This window comes from Marmota monax, unplaced genomic scaffold (assembly GCF_021218885.2).
Source record: "Marmota monax isolate L192 unplaced genomic scaffold, Marmota_monax_Labrador192_F-V1.1 WCK01_AAM20220418_F8-fsc00011, whole genome shotgun sequence".
Classification (NCBI taxonomy): domain Eukaryota; kingdom Metazoa; phylum Chordata; class Mammalia; order Rodentia; family Sciuridae; genus Marmota; species Marmota monax.
Genome location: NW_026693082.1, coordinates 24,981,486 through 25,003,335, shown reverse-complemented (window position 1 = coordinate 25,003,335; position 21,850 = coordinate 24,981,486). Strand labels below are relative to the sequence as shown.

The following is a 21,850-nucleotide window of genomic DNA, read 5'->3' as shown; positions in this document are numbered from 1 at the left end:
TACATAGGTTGGGGTTGTGGCTTGCAGTACAGCGCTCGCCTAGCGCTTGTGAGGTCCTCAGCACCACATAAAAATAAATAAATAAAGGTATTGTGTCCAACTACAAATTTAAAAATATATATTAAAAAAAGAAAAGTTACAGCTATGTGAGGAATTAAAAGGCCGAGAACTAAAGCAGGCCCTAAACACATTTCTTGTCATCTTGCATTTTACCTTAAAATTTGATGTAGGTTTTGAAAGCTATTCCATAATATATCCAATTTGTTTCAATATAAAAACATTTAAGTCACCACTGAGGTTATAGCAACAAGAAGCTGTGGTTGTGAGCCAACACCTTCTGGAAACTTGATTGAACTGAAGATAGCTGACACTGCATAGAAAGTTCAGTATCTGGATGCTTTTTCTGTTCTGGTATCTATCACATTATTTCATGAACCCCGATTAAATGAGCGGTTATATACAGCAATCATTTTTCATTGATTTATGAACTATGTCAGGGTAATCACTGTGGCCAGTCTCCAGAATAATGCTGAAAAGATGGTATGTGCAGCATTTTCTGACTTCTACTGGTAGACATTTCAACAACTGCACCTTTTAAAGTTTTCACATAGTTTATGTCATACTGAGACGGAAAAGTTCTCTTATCTCCGTAGCCATCTCTTATAATATCTCAGAATGAACCTAAGGATATTGTTCATTTGTCCTGTTCTCTTATTTGAATTTAGGTATTACTGCTGTTCATTTAAGTAAACCAGAACATCTTTAAAACCACCCCCCAAAAAGAGGTAAAGAAGTAAGAAGTACTTAATATATTGATGAAACAAACAAGGCATGTTTATAGGGGCAAAAAACAAGAAATAGTTTACTGCGCAATGCTATTGAAATACCAGTTCTCTCAATGAGGCCTTCCCTGGCCAATCTATTTAAAATTGTTAGCCCCTGGCTCCCTTTCTGCTTTATTTTTTTCATCAATATCTGACATAGGACATATTTCATTATCTCTCTCTCTTGCCAGCAACTAGAGCATAACATGAATGTTGCTTTTGTTCCCTGGTCAATCACTCAAGCTTAGAAAAGTAACCCGAGTATAGTACATATTTAATAATGCTGCTCAGATGGGTGCATTTCAGTCCCTTCAATCATATACCCTAAGGCCAAGCTGTGTTATTAAAAGTTCCTTAAGCATCAAGTATATCTTTCCTCTTTTCTGAAGTTTTTTCTTCCTTTTTCTCATTGCCTGACATAAGGTCCATTCCTTTTATGCTCAGATCAAATGTTCCTGACTCTTAGAAGCACCCCTTACTTTTGACTTCTACCCTACCAGTTGAACTAATAATTGATCCATAGAAATACTCTACACTTAAGATGAACTTGAGCTGTTCATATGATTGTCTCTCTTGCTAGGCATAGCTGTTATAGACAAGAGTGCAATAACATAATTTTTTATGCACCTAGTGCCTATCACCATGTTGTGTACCTTGTAGGCAGCAAAAAAATGTTTGCTCAAAGAAGGAATGAACGCATGAGTGTATTAAATAAACATTAATTATGTACTTCTAATGTATAAAGCAGAATATTAGGCACAAAGTATTATACATGAATAATTCAGAGACTATTCTTCAGGAAGTACACATGACAGATAGGGAGACAGATATAAGATAATTAAATCTAGTTCATGTCAGAAGTGATAAGGGTTATAAAAACAAAGATATCAAAATAAAGTTCAATGTGAACTCAGGGTAGACGGTAACCAATTCTGACTGAAGAAGACATGATTCTAACAATAAAATCTGATTTTATCTGCCAGTGATGCGTAGAAGATACATCCAGGCAGAGCATCAGTCAAATGTGGAGCAGTCTGGAGATACAAGAGAAGTTTTAGGGAACATCTAATTACCCAACATGTCTAGAACATAGTTATATGAAGGGGAGAGAGCTGGATAGGCAGGATAAGTCCAGAATGTATGGAGTCTTAAATTTCATAGTTTAGTCTGACTTTCGTTTCATGGAAAATATGAAGCCATTGGAGGACCAACCATCTATCCATTTCAGAGGGAAGACTTTCTGAATGGATGTCTGAAAGGTGGCAGAAAAAGGAAAAGATATTGCATTTATTCATTTGTTTATCAAATGTTTATGAAACATTGGCTATACTCTAGACATCACAGTGGAAAAGGCAGTTGAAGACATATCCCTGCCCATAAGGGGTGGGGGCAAGCTACCTACTGAGGAGGACAGAGATAGGAACTTGTAACTGATAAAGACAGATATACTAGCAGAGCCTGTTCTATGTCAATAGCCCTAACCTTAACCATTAATAAAAGTCCTTTTGGAAAAGACACATTCTAAAACTTATAAATATAGAAACCAAAAAAATGACCTAACAGTGAAAAACAATATCTTAGTTTTTATTTGGTACTAATAAAAAAAAAAAACTCTTGTTTTCATTAAAAATTAAAGAAGACTATTTGGGAGAAAGCAATGTGATTGATTCACTTTATTATTTTTGTGATTTAAAGTTCTAGCCCTAAATTCAATTGATTTCTATAGCTGAACAACAGCTCACAAGGACACCTACATAGAACCAAATGGCAGAAGGGCAAAACTGACTGCACTACCTAGAGCTCAACATGCAATTTTTCAATCTCATTTACCAAACACAGAAAGCTTTCTTTGCTCCCCACTTGCAAAAACGTTTTACAAAAACAGTAACACAAAGAAAGGAAACATCTGCTTGTGAAAAAGAATGAGAAGGAAAGGTCTAAGAATTTTTCCTACTGGAAAAGACTTTGATTTACATTTTGAAGAAAAAGGTAGGAGTTTTCCAGGTAGACTTGATAGGGAATTCCAAACTGCGTAGGTTAAGTTATGGAGCCATGAATATGTATGCAGAGCCACAGGCAGTGGATGAAGCGTAAGTGTATGGGAGAGAACAGGTGGAAGCAAGACAAATAAAACAGATGGTGTTCAAACTCAGGAGTATGGACTTGATACTGCTGGTAATGGGAGTCACTGAAGGCTTCTGAGCAGGACAACAAGTGATCAACTTTATTTTTTGGAACAATGTGGGGACATGGAAAGGAGATGAGGGTTAAGGTCTTAACCAAGAGGCTACTGCAATAGTCCAGAGTAGAGATGAGGAAAGAAGATTAATTCCTATTACTACTAAGCTGATACTAATGATTCTATTCCCACAGGGTTAAATCTATCTAGTTCTGGTAATCTGGACTATTTACTAGAATCCTATTCAAAACTATCATTAGCCCAAGTTCTCACAACTCTCTAGTTATTTTGATCTGAAGGTTTGCTTATTATTTCTGTTACAGATCCATGTTACATATTGGGTCAGTCGCCCTGCTGAGTCTCTAGAAAAGATAGTTGTTGAAATGCCAGAATGTTGCACTGCAAATCCCACCACAATTATATAAATAGTCATTACTGCCAAACTTAGCAATGTTGAGTTCTCAATTAATTTCCCATTTACTCTCTATCACATTACCCTTTAAAGTCTTGTACATCATTTTCTTTTCTTTTCAGAATGGGAATTGAACCCAGGGGTACTTTACCACTGAGCTACATCCTGAACCCTGTTTGTTTGTTTGTTTTTGAGATAGGTTTTTACTAAATTGCTTAGGTCCTCATTAAGTTGCTGAGGCTGGCCTCAAATTAATAATCCTCTGCCTCAGTACCCCCGACCCCTGCAAATCAGTGGGATTATGGGCATGGACAACTGTACCCAGCTATCATTTTCATTTTAGCATTTTTTCTATTGGTTACATTATTTTTTATTGTACATCTTCTCTCTACTAGATAGAAATCTTCATGGCAGCAGTGACCTTTGTCTATCCTATTCATTGTTAAGTTCTCCAGTTGTAAAACAGTGCTAAGGACATAACAGAAATTCAATATAGGCTATAGTAGATGCTGTTGGTACTCTACCAAGATCTCCTTTACCAGCAAATGCACTCATCCTCCAGTTATTACAGCATTGACCTATAAATGCTTACAGCTAAAATCTTCTTCCCTCCACCTTGGGAGCTACCTCTTGGAGAAATACCAATTACAAATGCTTCCTGCCCTCTCTCCCAGGGTGCAGCCCTTAACCAGTGACTTACTGATATGGGAGCTAAAACTATTGGCTCTCTTGCTTCTAGGTGAGATAATGGAGTAGTACCATTCACACTCCAGAGCTCCCTGTGAAGAGGCTGAGACCAGGTTATATTTAGAACCATCTCATTTGTCCAAACTTATCCTGACTTCTTTACTTTCCAATAGTTCTCACCTAAAATCTCTCCTTTTCAAATCACTTATACAAACATCCTGATTTCTGGCTCAAGAGATCTGTTTCAAGATAACCCTACCTAAGATACTGTTGACTGACTGACTGATGAATGAATAAATGAATGACTAAAGGCAAATGCAGAAATAATTCTTAGATTTTTCAACAAGGCTCTTAATTTATCCTGTATAAATCATTATAGATACATCTCAATCAACAGAAGTTTCATAACAGAATTGTGAACTGAGCAATCACCTTAATACACCAGTTTATTTACTAATTTGAAGCACCTTGGGATGTTCCTTCTGCTTATTTTGTCATTGTTGCCACCATTTGAAGAATCTGGCTAGAGCAATATGTATCTTATAAGAACAACATTATTTTCAATATAAACAAATAAAAAGGCATTTTGGAAGTATTGGATATTTGACCAAGACACTTTTTCATTCTGCTCATCTAAGGACAGTGCAGCTGATGCCAGCTAGGAAGGCCCAAGTGGGTCACCAGATTTAAGTGGTAGGGACATGATGTTAAGCCTGTCCAGATGATCTGAGATTTGAACAATTCTAATATTGAGCTTATTCCATATTTTTATAAGGAATTTTATAATGAGAATCAGTGTGAAATAATTTTTTAACCAAAATTGTCCTGTGAGGGGGAAAAAAGGACTAGAATTTATAAAGTAAATTTATAATAGTGATTGAGTTGAGGAAGGTGATATGATTTTGGAAGTAGCAGTTAAAAGAAATGTTAGCTATAATTATAATATTTAATTTCTGGAAAAGGAATCAAATTTGGAAAAATATGAACAGTTAAATCTGGGTGATAAATTTGGCTCTGTGTTACGTATTTGTATTTACATTTTTGGGATTTTTAAAAGTTTTTCTCAAACTAAAAATGCACATAACACTTGAAAGGAATGTAGTAGGCTCTAGTGGCAAGGGATATAACAAAACAAAGAAAAAACACTGTTTTAGTGGTTCTCAAGCTTCTTAAGCTTGTGATTCAGGAAATAAAAAATGAAAACGAATCCCACAGACTCCTCATTGTTTCCAGTTGTCTTTTCCAGAACAGCCTAGAGCATGCCACTTGCTGCTATCTACAGTTTCAGGAATTTGTCTATAGTTCTGACTCACCAGCCTCTGTAACCCACAAATTAGAAGCCATAATAAAACAACTTTTTGGTGGGCATGCTTCAAGGAAGGACATCACTGGAGTAGTGTCCACTTGGGAGGAATATTCCTTAATAAACCACAATAATTAATTAATGTTTTTATGAATCTCCTGGGTGAACAGAAAAAAAAAAAAAAAAAAAACAGTGCCATTAAGTTTGCTGATGACACAGTTCAGAGGAGGAGATGTGACTGGGAGATTAAGTTTGCTGATGACACAGTTCAGAGGAGGAGATGTGACTGGGAGTAAAAGTAAATTTAGGGACTGGGGATATAGTAGAGCACTTGCCTTGTATGCACAAGGCCCTGGGTTCAATCCCCAGCATCACAAATAAATCATTATAGATATAGATACAAAAAAAATAAGTTTAATGATCCAGAGAAATAGTAACGAGAAGAAAATGAAATAAGGATATTATTATTAGCCAAAAATATAAAACTATGAAATAATTAGCCAAAGAAAATAATGCAGAAAAGACTCAACAGGACTTAGGAACATAAGGCTAGAATTTAACACAACAAGTTAATTATACATAGACTGAGGTACAGAATAAAAAAGATGGTTGATGGACAGTTCTGTCACACAGGTTAAAACCACAGTAAAGTACTTACTATCCTCCCTACTCTACTGTCTGATTCAGCACAATGAAGTCAAGGAACAGCATCAAGCAGTAGTTAGAGCACAGGGCTGAAGCCAGAATGTATGAAGCCAGCTGTGTAACTTTAGCCAAGTTCTTTAACCTCTCTGTGCCTCAGTGGCTTCATCTGCAAAACAGAGATAGTAATGAAATGGATCTTATACACTTGTAGTCAGCAGTAATAAGTTATAATTTGAAATCAGCTTAGAACAGTGACTAGCACATAATAGCTGCCATGTAAATGTTTGTTAAATAAAAAGAAAAATACAGAAATTTAAATGTACTTGGAGGTCAATCAGAGAAGAGTCAAAATTATTATAAACCTAAAGCATGAGGCAGTGGCATAACTCATTTTTTTTTTTTTAAAGAGGCAGTATAAGGAATTCTTACTAGGAGAACTACTGTCCAACTGCTGATAAAAATGTTTCCAAAACAGCTTTTTCAAATTCATAATAGGGAAGAAGACACAGGAAGAGGACCCTGGATGTTTTGTGTGGCAGCTGCCATTTGACATATCGTCAGGTCCCTATTACTCCAATCAGGGCTAAGGATATTGTAATGGCTCAATAATAATGTTTTCCATGAGACTTAAGAAAAGCTTTGACTTTTTCTGTTTTCTACCAGATAGTTTTGCCTGCTGGGATTTTGTGAATTTCAAAATTTTGTGCTGTCACACTCAGTTTTCTTCAGCCTAAGGAGAGCCTGGTGTGTTGATTATGCTGTGCTTTGAAAAGCATGTCATCATTTACTCCAGGATATGTGATTTTAAGATGGGCAAGAGAAGAGTTTTGCATTCAATTTGCCACATATTTTACTTCATCTGGTTTCACAAAGGGAGAATAATATAAAAATATGATAGATAAAAAGCAAATGTTTTAACAATAACCTTCCAATATGCAATATTTTAACTATCTCAGCTGGTTAGAGCACTTACATAACAGTCACTGGTCGAACCCATACATATATGAGGAACCTGGCTCCACAATGAAGTAGCCTGTGGTGCCTCTAGATAAGGATGGCTATCAGAGGGGACCTTGAGCTGCAAGTTCCAGATGAAATTAGCTCATACCAAGTCATTTCAACAAATACTTAGTGGCATCCACTGTATATTGAGAACCACACAAAGTACTTGCCTTGTGATAAGGGAGGCAACTTCTCTTAACAACTTCTTCACTTTTCTTTTCCCTTCTCCCTCCACAGACTTATCAACAATTGTAAAATCAGCCATTTATAACTATCTCAACATATTCATACTTTCCATTCTCATCACCAATATTTTTGGTTAGCCCCAATAATTTTATCTGGATTCCTAATATCGCTTCCCAGTATTCTATGTGATTCAAGATCCATATGACTTTGAGCAGCCCATAAACTATGGTCAACATCATCTTTCTTGCTTTCATTATACCTCATTGCAGTCAGGATTCAATCCAGCCTCAGCAGGGACTATGACGCCTCTGTAAGCCCATGTCTGCCTCTTGCCATTAATTCTTACATCTACACACATACATCCCAAACTTACCACACTGACTTGTTATTTACATGGCTTGTTTCCAATGGCCATGCCAGATGTGGTGGTGCTGGCCTATAATCCCAGTGAATAGGGAATCTGAGGCAGGAAGATCGCAAGTTCAAGACTACCCTCAGTAACTGAATGTGACTTTTTCTCAAAATAAAAAAATAAATAAATAAATAAGTGATGGAAATGTAGCTCAATGGTTACGGGAATGGGAATATTTGCATAATTTTTACCAAATGAGCATGTTTAATTCAAAAATTTAAAACGTGAAATGTTCCAAAAGCCAAAACTTTATAAGCATCATGTCAGTGTTCAAAAAGTTTCAGACTTTGAAGCATGTTGAATATTGGATTAGGGATGTTTCACCTGTCTCATTCAAATCAGAGATAGAAAAGAAAGTTAGTTATGTGATAAGAAACTAATACTAAACTAAACTAGTAGCTTGTCTAAAAATGCCTGACACTGGCTGAGTCCATTTCACATATTCTGTCATTTAGTCTTCACCCTAGGAAGGACATACTTCAATTTGATAAGTCAGGAAATTAAGACTGAAGGAGTTCAAAATCACACAAAAGTTAGTGAAGACAGGATTCAATTTCTAGAACCTGTATTCTTTCTATCACATTGGTACAAATTCAGCTTCTCAGAGGTTGAGAGGTGGGAACAGCCACACCCAGAATGAAACAAGAGAGGTCACCAATGGATGAAACTTTGAAGTCTTGGTGGAGAAATGGGGTGCATTTTTAGATGAAGGAATACAGGTAGGAATGGGTTAAACTTCAAAACTTGTGAATAGAGCATAGAATGATCCTGGAATAAGTAGAGCATTTGCGAGGAAAATTCATTGTAAGAGAAAGTTGAGGCTATAGTAGGGGATGTGGGAACTCTATTTCCAGTAGGTACCACTATTAGAAAAATAACAAGAGCATATATCATACTAATGATTGGACCTAAGCTATCTTTATATCTGAAGAGTAGCAAATAAAAAAAAAACTGGTAATATAAGTATTTCAAAGCCTTTAGATTATTATGATTTTAATATAGACATGTACTTTTATCCAAGGAAGCAATACAACTACAGAAGTTGCAAGTGTCCTTCATGTCAAATTAACATCATAGAAGAAACAAGTAAATAGATACATTTCACAAATGTAAGGCATAAGTGATTGCATCCATTAATCTTTTAAATTATTTACATCATATTCTTCAGACATACTTTTGATTTTAATTAAGTACATGAATTGCCCACCTTGTTCATTTTGTGAAGTCTGATAATCAAAACACAAGATGGCCATACTTAAAAGCATTGTGGTTGTTTTATTCATGTGTGTTTGGTGATGGTTTTACTTATCAAGATTATGTTTCAAATGACTCTTATAACTAATTGTGTTCCAATGACTAAATTAAATTGAGACTGACTGATCATTTAGATGGTAACATCACAAATCTATCAGGAGTCTAAAATGAAGACAAGGCCTTACATAGATCATCTACAGATCAAAGAAGTCCTAAACATATTTTTAAGACCACTATTTTTAAGTCTTTTGGACATAGGTTTCCCTTAAAGCAATTCTATGAGCTTAAATTTTATGGCAAATACAACCTTAAAGCTGTATAAAAAAGAAAAAATTCCCTACATTGAAATTAGTGGGGATGTTGGTCTAATTAGTGAAAATTCTTTAATGGCATTTATCGCAAACTGAGCTTTTGGACTTCCACTTTTACATAATAAGTTAATATCCAATAATGTCAAACAGAGATACCTAGGGCCCCTGTTAAATGAATAAATATAAATTTATTTGACATACTATTATCAATTAATAATACAGAAACAGGTGCTATAAAATATAAGTATCTGGCTTTGAAAATTTTCCTACATTTTAAATTTAGAAAATTAATCATAGATAATATATTTACACATTTATCTAACCAATGTCAGAATTACCACAGAATGTAAATTAGCAGGATTCAACTCTTCACTATTCTATGGACCATTTCTTATTTTAGGACAAGAGGTTGATGGGCCAGACAGGAAGTAAGGCATGCTCTCTCTAATCCTCTAAACCTTTAAAAGAACCTCAAATACCATATTCTTCTTGAAGTCTCAAAGACATTCAAATATAGAGCAAAAAGTGATATTATAAATGACCTTTGTCTATTCTTCTTACTTAGAGATGAACAAACTGAGACCCAAGAGAGACAAAAATTGATGGTTTTGAATGCATATATGATAAATTAAGGGTCAAAAATCAATGATTCAGAAGGCATTCCCATCAAAAAGTTTAAAAAAGAACAATACACTGAGTCTGGAGAAAATAAAAGGGTATAATAAAGACAAAAGCAGGAATTATTGAAATGAAAAAGAAACATAAGAAAAGAAAGGGTTAACAATTCCAGAAGTTGGTTATTTGAATAATAATAATAACATCCTAGCAGAATTGATGGAGAACATAGATAATCAATGCCAGGTGTAAGAATGGAGATATTATTACCTTACATTCCTGGGATAAAATCTACTTGATTGACATATTATATTTCTATATTTCCTTGAATATGATTTGTTAATACTTGTTAAGAATTTTCACATCTATATTCTTAGCTTTTGTCTGAAAATGTCTTTTATTTTATATTTGAAGAGTATTTGTGCTGAATGTACTATCCTACTTTTTGCTTGTTGCTTTAAAAGTAACCATTTCGTTGAATTATGTTTTTTTATATTTATTCTCCATGAAAAGTCAGTAGTAATTTTTATCATTGTTATACTGTATGTATTATGGCTTTCATTCCCTCTGGTGGTTTTAAAGATACTTCTATTAGTTTTCAGCAATTTGACATGATGTGCCATGCTGTGGCTTCCTGTGTGTTCTGCTGACATTCATAGAACTTCTTAGACTGATGACTTTGTTCTTCATTAAATTTGAGAGTTTTCCCATTATATCTCTTATAATATATGCTCTGTCCCATTTTTCTCCTAAAATCTTTGAGATTCCAGTTGCTGATATGTGAAGCTGCATTTTTTAAAGTTGTCTTTTCTATACTGAGGATTTCTATTCCCTCATTATTCTCATTTCCCCTCTTGTAATGCTTAAAAATGTTTATGGCAACAGTTTTATAGTTCTTGCCTGATAATTCTACCATTTTTTAGCTTTTTTAGTCCATTTCTTTTGACCAATTTTCCTGTTTCTTTGTATATCTAGTAATTTTCTACTGAAGGCTTGACATCATTTAATGGCATGTTGTGAAGTGTTTAGATTTTTCAGTCTTTCTTAGTTGAGTGTTCAGTTTTGTTTCTATCTTTTCCTGTCTACTCAAAATCCATTCTTTTTATTTTTAAAGCCATTTTGTATGAGAAAGAACTTCTAAAACTGAAGCACCTTTGCTTTTTTTTGAGACTTATTGTTAAACTTTTTAAGGGTGAGTATATAGTAACTTTAATTAGAGATAGACTAATTCTACTTCTAAAGCATAAGCTTTATAAGATATTTTCTGGAAAACAGAGGGTTTAATGCAGGCTGCCAATCATGCAGGAGTTCTGACAGTTGTTCAGACTGCAGATCTCTGGTGGTTATTCTTTTCCAAGTGTTTATGAATTTTGTCCAGGTTTATAGTTGTTTATTGTGGTAGTGCTAATCTGGTACATTAGTCTGCCATAGCCAGAAGTATATATCCCATGAGGGAGTTTTTAGCCATATCTCAACTTTCATTTGATCCTTTTTTCTTTATCTTTTGACATAGTAATTGCCTTCTACTTTCCTATAATTCTCTAAGAACTCATAATTATTTAGCAAAAGACCCAAACCAGAAATTAATTCTCAAAATTCAATCCAATGGGCCTGGGCATGATGGCACAAGCCTGTAATTCCAGGATGAGACAGGAGAATTAGAAGTCTGAAGCCAGCTTTAGCAACTAACCTGAACCCTAAGCAACTTAGCAAAACCCTGTCTCAAAAAAAAAGGGGGGGGGGCTCAGTGGTTAAGTGCCCCTGGGTTTAATCTCTAGTACTATGAAAAAAAAAAATCAATCCAATGTTCTTGTCACTGTACAATGTCTTTTGTTTCCTGGAAGTACAATAACATTCTAAACTAGTTTTAAGTTGCTCAAAACTTGATATATTTCTCTCCTTCTCTCTCCCCCTTCCTCTTTCCCTCCCTACTATTCTGTTTCATTTTTCTGTTTTGAGTAGATCTTCTGGTTATATTTTTTAAAATATGGAACAGGTTCACTAATACAGCTAAAAAATGATCTATGCTGAGAAAATTTGCTTAAAAGCTATTACTGAATGAGTACTCTGACCACACAAAACTAAACAATCCAAAAAGTGTTTTAAGATAAAAAACACTACTAACATACTTCTTCCACATGTCTGTATTCTTCATTTCCTACCTGAGAGCCATATAGTTTGCTCTTCCTCCCTGTGAGCTATTTTAGCTTCTTGTTAGATGAATAGACTTAGGCTCCACTTACTTTTCTTCTAATTTAAGTGCCTCAATGTTGATGAGATCTGCTCCTAGAATGTAATGTTCATCACTCTCTGTCCACAAAAGATCTATTAATTCATATTTATAAAGTATTAGTCACTTTAAAAATAAATATAGTATGGTTTTATTACCTTTTAAGGAGAAGATAGATAAGAGCAGAGGAATAGGAATGAAACTAGTTTATAAAATGGGCCTTTAAGGAAGTATATTTAGGCCTGGTGTGGTGGTACATGCCTATAATCCCAGATACTTGGCAGGCTGAGGTGGGAGGATAGCAAGTTCAAAGACAGTCTGGACAAGTTAGCAAGGTTGCCTCAAAATAAAAAACTAAAAAGGGATGAAGATGTATCTCAGTGGTAGAGAGAATGCCTAGCATGGACAAGGCCCTGGGTTCACCAATATGGGGGATGGGATGGAAGGGAAGTATATTTAAATTGCACTAGGTAAAAGATGAATAATTTAATCAGATTTTAAGAAGTGGTGGGTCTAATACTCTTACCTGTGAAGTTGGATATATTCTCGTGGTCTGTTGAGCAGGTGAAGAAATCTGTCAACAATCTTGTTTTTTCCTACACCCTGTAATAATTACACAGATAGTATTATACAAAAAGGGACTTTTGTTTTGTTTGATTCTTCTGCCAAACCAGAAGAATCTTTTATAAAAACCTATTTTCTCAAAGTTGTACTGTTTTAGTTTATTATTAATGAAAACCAAACTAGCAAAAACATATAGCACAATTCTCATATGAAATAAGGTTTCTGTCAAAAATTTACTTCTAGATATATTAATTCTAAGCTCTTCTGTTTTAAAGGGAAATCCATAAGTTAGTCTCCTACATATTAATTATTTTGTTCTACAATTTTACAATGAAGTTCAGACATTACAGCAGAATATTTATTCCAGATTTGAAGAATGACATTAGACTTAAATCATTTATGTAGGAAAAAAATGGTTTTTCTAATCAGTTCTTTAGAAGTATGGTTCTCAGTTACAGGAAGACAACCAATACTATACATTTTCTGCTTTAATCAAACACTCACTTCTCCTTTTATCCCATTTTCTACTCCTTTAAAACCCTAGAAAACTAAAATTGTAGCCAAGATATATTAATAAAACTCAACTCTATTTGATCTCCTCTGAAATGCCCTCATTTCTTTGCCACTTACTCATCCCAGGAGTCGATGTCCTTTCTAGAAGACACACTACTAAAAATGGAATCTGCTCTGGTATAATTTCCCTATTTTAAAGTTTTCACTTAGAGGTGGAATACAAATGAATCTTTTAACAATTAGGTTGTATGTAAAAAGTAGAAGTCACTAAAATGTGCAGTTTTATATCATAGGTGACAGCAATAATGTATTAATTTCTTATACTGTGCTAGTATTTTTCACATTATTTCATTTAATCATTACACTGAGACAGTCCCGTGAAAGAAGATTATTCTTATTTCACAAATCAAGAAACTAATGCAACAGAGGAAAGATAGTAGAAGTGAGCTAGGCAGCAAGTCCCAATCACCTCACAACACAGAAAGGAGGCAGCAAAGGAAAAGCATGACTGAGAGGTGGGTGACAAAATAAATGCTTGATACTACATAGTCTGGGACCTGGAGAGACTGGATGATAGGTTACCAGAGAGGAAAATAAACTCAGAGTGCCCTAACTCTATCCCAAACCTGTGGATAAGGAAAAGGGGCAACAGAGAAAGAAGGGTTTGTGGGGGTAAGGGAGACATTCTCTTAAGTTCTACCATTTAAAAACTGTTGGAAAGAAGAAAAAAAAATACTTAAAGCACAACAGTAACAGAAAGGTCTCTAAAACAGCTCAAAGAGCTTAAAAGAAAACTGAGCCAAGGGTGGCAGCCATCTTGTGGAGCCCTCAGCCAACCAGTTAACCCCTTAAATCAGCAGGTTGTCTTCTCATACCCAGACAGCTGCAAATCACACCAGAAGGAAGTCCCCTGCAGTAGGACCTCTTAAAAATCCTATGAATCCAGCCAGAAAGAGCTTAAAAAGTACCACTACTGGCCAAAAACCTCTAAACCCCTCCCTCACCCTTGCTCCTCACCTCAAACAAGAGGACTGAACCAGCTGGAAGGGACCTGTATTGGGAAGTGTACCTAGTCCAGCTAAACTCTGCACAATGTCCAATTGCTTGCCTTGGACAGACAAGAATGAAGCAGCTTAGGCCCTAAACAAAGGAAAGTGGACTTACTAGGCCTTGATCACTGACACTGAGGGGAGGAACCCTGGGAAGCTTAGGGAAAGTCCCTAGGATCACAGGCCTTACCAGAGGGGAGCTGACTAAATATCCAGTGACATAAAAAGATCCAGCGGGAAATTACCAGTCTATGCAGCAGGAAGAGGCTGATACCAGCCTTAACAGGTAAGTCATGATCACAACTGGCAAGTGACAGGGCATTGTTTGTATACTTAGGAAAACTTGCATCAGACTTAGAAAGCACAGGGAATCAACGCCCACCATTCACAACCTGGAGCAACAAGAGTCCAGTTTAACCACGAGAGACAGGTTAACCACAAGAGACCCTTACCTACAATACATCAGAAAGCCACATCACCAGGGAGAATACTTGTTCACCACACTTCTGCACCACGGAAAACCCACAACCAGAGTTCTTGCACTCAAAGACATCCACCGAGATCTTTACTAGTGAAGAGGATCCAGTAGAGGGGAGCAGATACACAGTGGTACACAGCAACCAGGGGCACTTCAAAGCCTGCATCCTGAACTACTGCATACAATAGAAGCAGCCAAGCACAACAATGCACCCTCTAAGCAGTCAGCTGCTGGCCCCAGAACTGACAACCCAGAAACTTCTGGTAAGAGGAACATAGCAAATATGGAATTGGCTCCTGTGTCCCTGTAACTCAGGAAAGCCTCATATCCAAAGACTGATGGAAATCTGTTAAACGTCAAAATCCCAATGAAACCCAAATCAACATTCAACAAGAATTTTCTTCACCTTGACATATTATACTATAAACAACTCTAATTTCAACTTTTTTGCAGGGCAAAGAAAGACCAGGCATGTAACTCAGGCACACTTAACCTCTGAGCCACATCCTTAACCCTTTTTTATATTTTTATATAAAATACAATAGGCAGGATCTCACTAAGTTGCTTGAGGCCTCGCTAAATTGCTGCAGCTGACATTTAACAATCCTCTTGCCTCTCAGAGCCGCTGGGATTATAAGTATGTGCCATAGTTCCATGTATTTCAACTTTGATCATATAAATAACTCCTTAACTGAACAGAAATTGCTAACACAACAGGCAGCACTGTACCTTTAACTGATTTGAATGTTTTTCATCTAATGGTATAAAACATTAATTGGAATCAATTTTCCTATCTTTGTTTTCCTATATCTCTCTTGTTTATACCTTTTTATTTTGGCTTAAATGCTACTACCTCAAATTACACCCATTCATCTATTTCTATTTTCAACTTTGGTGTAAGTTATTCTTTCATAGTTTCTACCTCTCCTTCCTTCCTTCCTTCCTTTCTCCTCCTCCTCCTCCTCCTCCTCCTCCTTCTTCTTCTTCTTCTTCTTCTTCTTCTTCTTCTTCTTCTTCTTCTTCTTCTTCTTCTCTCTCTCTCTCTCTCTCTCTCTCTCTCTCTCTCTCTCTCTCTCTCTCTCTCCCCTTCTCCTATTTACCCAATCTTTCTTCTTTCTCCCTTTTAGCCCTCACTTAAGGTTATATTAAGTTCACCAAATTTACCAATTAATTTTTGACCTGTTCCACAACTTTACTATAGGTTTATATCTGAATTTAGGAAATGCAGAGAAAAACTGCAACAAGATTTTGGTTCTTAAAAGGCTGAACAGAAGGAAGATTGGCTCAGAAGTGACTAGAGTAAATACATGACATGTTTTTAAATGGTGCTGATATTTCTATCAGCAAAGGTCATACATTCACTTAAAACATAATTATTTGGATGTACACCCAACCCAGGGCTCTTATGAAAAAATACTCTCACAAAGTAGTTTGTTACTTGAAAGAAGTCAGAACTATACTGATAGATGGATAGACACAAAACAATATGAAAAAGCTTCAACAACAGACCTTCAAACACCCATAACGCTGGACACTTCGGTAGAATAACTGTCTGAGAAAGACATTAAAAAGTTTGTAGTTAAACTGTTCTATGAGCTAAAATAAGACTTAAGGTATAAAATTAGAGAGAAAATACAGGAAGTGAAAGATCACTTCAATGAAGAAAAAGAGATACTGAAAAAGAACCAGGTAAAAATCCTCAAATGAAGGAACCAATAAACAAAATTAAAAATTTAATGTAAAGCATCACCAATAGGTTAGACCACTTTGAAGACAGATTTTTTAGGCCTCAAAAACATACTATATAACCTTGAAAATAAAGTCAACTATAGAGAAAAGATGTGAAGAGACCATGAAAGACTATTTAGGAACTCTGAGACAACATTAAAAGGCCAATTTTAACATACATTGGGATAAATGAAAGCTCTGAAATATAAACTAAAGGAATGCACAATCTTTTCAATAAAACAATATTGAAAAATTTCCCAAAACTTAAGAATGAAATGGAAATTACAATACAGAAGGCATATAGGACTCCAAATATACAAAGTCATAATAAAGTCACTCCAAGAAACATTATTATGAAAATGCCTAACATACATAATGAGGATTTATTTTAAAAGCTACAAGAGACAAATAGTTAATAATGCTCACATTTAGAGGGAAACCAATACAGATCTTATGATTTCTCAACCTGGACTCTAAAAACTAGGAGGTCTTGAAATAATATATACCAACCTCCAAAAGAAAATGAATGCCAACCAAGTATATCAACCCAGCAAAATTAAGCTTCATATTTGAAGGTGAAATAAAAATCTCCCATGATAAACAAAAGTTAAAACAATTAACAACTAAAAAAACTGTACTGTAAAACATACTCAATAATATATTTATATGAAAAATACAAATTAAAACTAGCATAGGAAGGAAAAACACTAGAAAAATACTCAACTAAAGGAGAATTAAATCCAACTTAAACACCAAAAATAAACCAAATGATATGAAATAAAACTCATCTCTTTTGGGCTGGGGTTGTAGCTCAGTGGTAGAGCACTTGTCTACCATGTGTAAAGCACTGGATTCAATTCTCAGCACTGCATATAAAATAAGTTAAATAAAGACCCATCAACAACTAAAAACTATTTTTTAAAAAAACCTCATGTCTCAATAATAACACTGAATATGAATGATCTAAACTCTGCAATCAAAGACAAAAGTTGGCAGATTGGACTTAAAAACAAGACCCCAAATACACTGTCTGCAAGAGACTCACCTCACAGTCAAGGACATACAAAGACGGAAGGTGAAAAAAATGGGAAAAAAAACATACAACTCACGTGAATTTCATTAATAAGCATGGGTTACTAGTCTCATATCACATAAAGTGAACTGCAAGCCAAATTTAATCAGGAGAAACAAAGAAGGTCATTTCATACTGTTGAAAGGAATCATATATCAACAAGATATAACAATCATAACTTGTCCCAAACAATGGACCACCTACATACATCAAACAAACCCTTCTCAATATCAAGAATCAAATAGACAACAATACATTAATTCTGGGTGACTTAAACATGCTTCTCTCATCACTGGTTATGTCTTCAAAACAAAAACTAAGTAAAGAGACTACAGAATTAAAAAATACAATTAATAATTTGCAATTAACAGACATGTATAGAACATTTCATCCATCAATGATTGAATTCATTTTCTTCTCAGGAGCACATGAAACATTTTTAAAAATAGACCATATTTTAGATCACAAAGAAAATCTTAGCAAAAATAAAATAAAAGGAGAAAAAACCTTGTATTCTATTAGATCATAATGGAATAAAATTAGAAATAAATGATAAAATAAAAAAGAGATTAAATAATACATTTCTGAATGATGATAAAATAATCATTTGAAAGAGATTAAATAATACACTTCTGAATGATGATAATTAAATAATTAACTTCTGAAAGAGATTAAATAATACACTTCTGAACTATGAATGGATGGCAGAAGAAATCAGGGGTGAAATAAAAAATTCCTAGAAACAAATGACTACAGTGATACAACATGTCAAAATCTCTGCAACAGTAAAAAGGAAATTCTAAGAGAAAAGTTTATAGAATTGAGTTCATTCATTTAAAAAAAATAAAGATAAAAAATAAATAATCTAACATTACATTTCAAGGCCATATAAAAAGAGCAAACCAACACCCAAACCAGTAAAAGACAGGAAATAATTAAAATCAGAGCTGAATCAATGAAACTAACATTTAAAAAACATTACAAATGATCAATGAAACCGAGTTGGTTTTTTGAACAAATAAACAAATCAATAAATCTTTAGCCACACTAACCGAAAGAAAGAGGGGAAAAATGCAAATTATAGAAATCCAAGATGAGAAAGTAAATATCATCACAAACACTACTGAACTCCCAGAGACTCATCAGAAACTATTTTGAAAATTTATACTCAAATTGATTAGAAAATCTTGACAATATAGACAAATTCCTAGAGACATATGATCTAAAAAAGAGTGAACCAGATGGATATAGAAAACTTAAACAGATCAATTTCAAGTGATGAAATTGAAGCAGCCATCAAAAGTCTTCCAACAAACAAAATCTCAGGACTGGGTGAATGATTTGCCAAGTATTACCAGACCTGTGAAGAAGAACTAATAACAATCCTCCTCATATTATTCCATGATATATAAAAGGAGGAAACTCTAACAAATTTAGTCTACAAAGCTAGGCAAAGACATGAAACCAGACAATAACACATCAAGGAAAGAAAACTTTAGACCAATATCAATCATTAACATAGATGCAAAAATTCTTAATAAGGTACAGCCTGCATACAAAAATAGATTAAAAAGCGCATCATAATTGAGTAGGTTTCATCCCATCGATGCAAAGTTAATTCAAAATAAGAATATCAATAAATGTAATTTACCAAATAAATAAAGACAATAATCATATGATTATCTAAAGAGATGCAGAAAAAGCATTTGACAAAGCACAGCATCCATTCATGTTCAAAACACTAGAAAAAACAGGGACAAACCCAAGGTTAACTTATTCTGCATGGAGGAAAAACTGAAAGCATTTCCTCAAAAACAGGAACAAAATAAGGATGCCCACTTTCACCACTTCTATTCAACATAGTCTTTGAAATTCAGCCAGAGCAATTAGACAAGAGAAGAAAATTAAAGAGGTATGAATAGGAAAAAAAGAGCTCAAACTATTTCTATTTGCTGATAACATGATCCTACAATTAGAAGACTGATATAACTCCAAGAAGACTTGTAGACCTCATAAATGAATTTAGCAAAGTGGCAGGATACAACATCAACACCTACAAATCAACTGTGTTCCTATATTCCAATCATGAATCTGGTGAAAAAGAAATTAGGAAAACTATCCCATTCAAAATAGCCCTAAAGAAAAAAAAATATTTGGAATAAATTTAACAAAGAGGTGAAGGACCTCTATCATAAAAACTATAGAACACTAAAGAAAGAAATTAAAGAAGACCTTAGAAGATGGGAGGACCTTCCATGTTCTTGGAAAGGCAGAAGTAATATTGCCAAAATAGCCATACAACCAAAAGTGCAATACAAATTCAATGTATTTTCTATCAAAACTCCAATAACATTCTTCACAGAAATAGAAAAAGCAGTTACAAAATGCATTAGTGTTATGGTTTTGATGTGAGGTATCCTCCAAAAGCTCACGTGTGAGGTGATGCAAGAAGGTTCAGAAGAGGAATGATTAGATTGTGAGAGTCTTAACCCAATCAGTGAATTAATCCCCAGATAAGGATTAACTGAATGGTAACTAAAGGTAGGTAGGGTGTGGCTGGAGAAGGTGGGCATTGGGGGCTGTGGCTTTGGGGTATATGTCTTGTATCTGGAGAGTGGAGTCACTCTTTCTCTGCTTCCTGATCATCATGTGAACTACTTCTCTCTGCCACACTCTTCTGCCATAAGGTTCTGCCTCATCCAGAGCCCCAAGGAACGGAGCCAGCTGTCTATTGATTCAGACCTCTGAAATCATGTGTCTCTAAATAAACTTTTTCCTCCTCTACAATTGTTCTGGTCAAGTCTTTTACTCACAGTAGCGCAAAAGGTGACTAAAACAGTTTGTGTAATGAATGGGTCATGGATATTTGTACATATACATATTTGTCTCACTTTTCTCCTTTCTAGCATTTTTTGAAGGTAGTTATTTTTCATGACTGTCTTTTGAGGGCTAGAGTTTCAGATTACTTTTGTTTTTATATTGTATTGTTTTTCACTTGCCTATTTCTTTTTCTCTTTTATTTTGCTAATAGCCAAATTCTATTGTTCTCTCTTTCAGTCTTACTTTAATTTTTTTACTTCTACTTTCTCTCCTTCTCCTGCATAATTGTCACATCCTACATCCTTTCTGCATTTTCCCAGTTTACCTTTTGAAATAGCAAACCCTTTTGCAAACTTACTCCTTTTACTATTGGCAACTGCTAAACATACCATTTCTGTTTATTGTGCCAATTAACATATTGATATCAAATTAAAAACTAAGTATTGAGTTTAGTGCTGTATGTTGTTTGTATTGTTTGTTATTATTTGGTCTCCCCATAAAATGTAAGACACTGGTAATCTTCAAGGACACGAAGTCCTCAGAGGAGAAACTCTATTGCCTCAGACCTGTATGGTTAAATGGGTAGACATACAAATAACATGAAAAGCAAGAAAACAAACCACCCCAAACAAACCCCAAAATTCAAGAACAGAATCCATCGACATCAGAGTGGAAGAAATATCAGAGAAGGAGTTTAGAAAGTTCATATTCAAATTGATCTGCAAAGTAAAGGATGATGTAAGGAGTGAAATCAGAGAGAAAACACAAGAAATGAAAGATCACCATAAGAAAGAGAGAGAGATTGGGGGAAAAATCAAATGGAAATTCTCAAAATAAAGGAATCAATAAAGAAAGTTACAAATTCAATAAAAAGCATCACCAGCAGAATAGATCACTTGGAAAATAGTTTCAGACTATGAAGACAAGATGTATAATCTTGAAAACAAAGTGGACCATAGAGAAAAGATGTTAAGAGACCATAAATAGAACCCCCAAGAAATATGGCATGACATGAAAAGATCATATATAAGATCTATCAGGATATGAAAAGATCATATATAAGATCTATCAGGATAGATGAAGGCTATAAACCAAATATATGCATAAAATAGATATAAACCAAAGAAATGCATACTCTTTTCAATAAAATAATATTGGAAAATTTCCCAAACCTTAAGAATGAAATGGAAAAATCAAATATAGGAGGCTTACAAGACCACAAATATACAAAAACAATAGACCCACACCAAAGCACATTATTATGAAAATGCCTAACATACAGAATAAGAATGGAACTTTAAAGTCTATAAATAACAGGTCATATTTAGAGGGAAACAAATCCAGATTTCAGATAATTTCTTAACCCACACTGTAAAAGGTCTTGGAATAATATTTACCAAGCTCTGAAAAAAAATAAATACCAGTCAAGAATACTATACCCAGCAAACTTAAGCTTCAGAATTGACAATGGAAAAAAAAACCTTCCATGATAAACAAAAGGTGGAAAAATTCAAAACTAGAAATCCTGTACTACAAAACATAGTCAATGAAATATTTCATGAAGAA

The 21,850-nt window shown here is 34.6% G+C and overlaps 1 protein-coding gene across 2 annotated transcripts in view; it reads right to left on the bottom strand.

The window, feature by feature from the left end:
• Positions 1-21,850, bottom strand: part of Vwa8 (von Willebrand factor A domain containing 8) — a 420,110-nt gene that overhangs the window by 183,806 nt on the left and 214,454 nt on the right. For both annotated transcript variants that reach the window (XM_058582605.1, XM_046454135.2), the window contains one exon: positions 12,587-12,663. In XM_058582605.1, the coding sequence (XP_058438588.1) occupies positions 12,587-12,663 (77 nt within the window). The remainder of the gene's footprint in view (positions 1-12,586; positions 12,664-21,850) is intronic.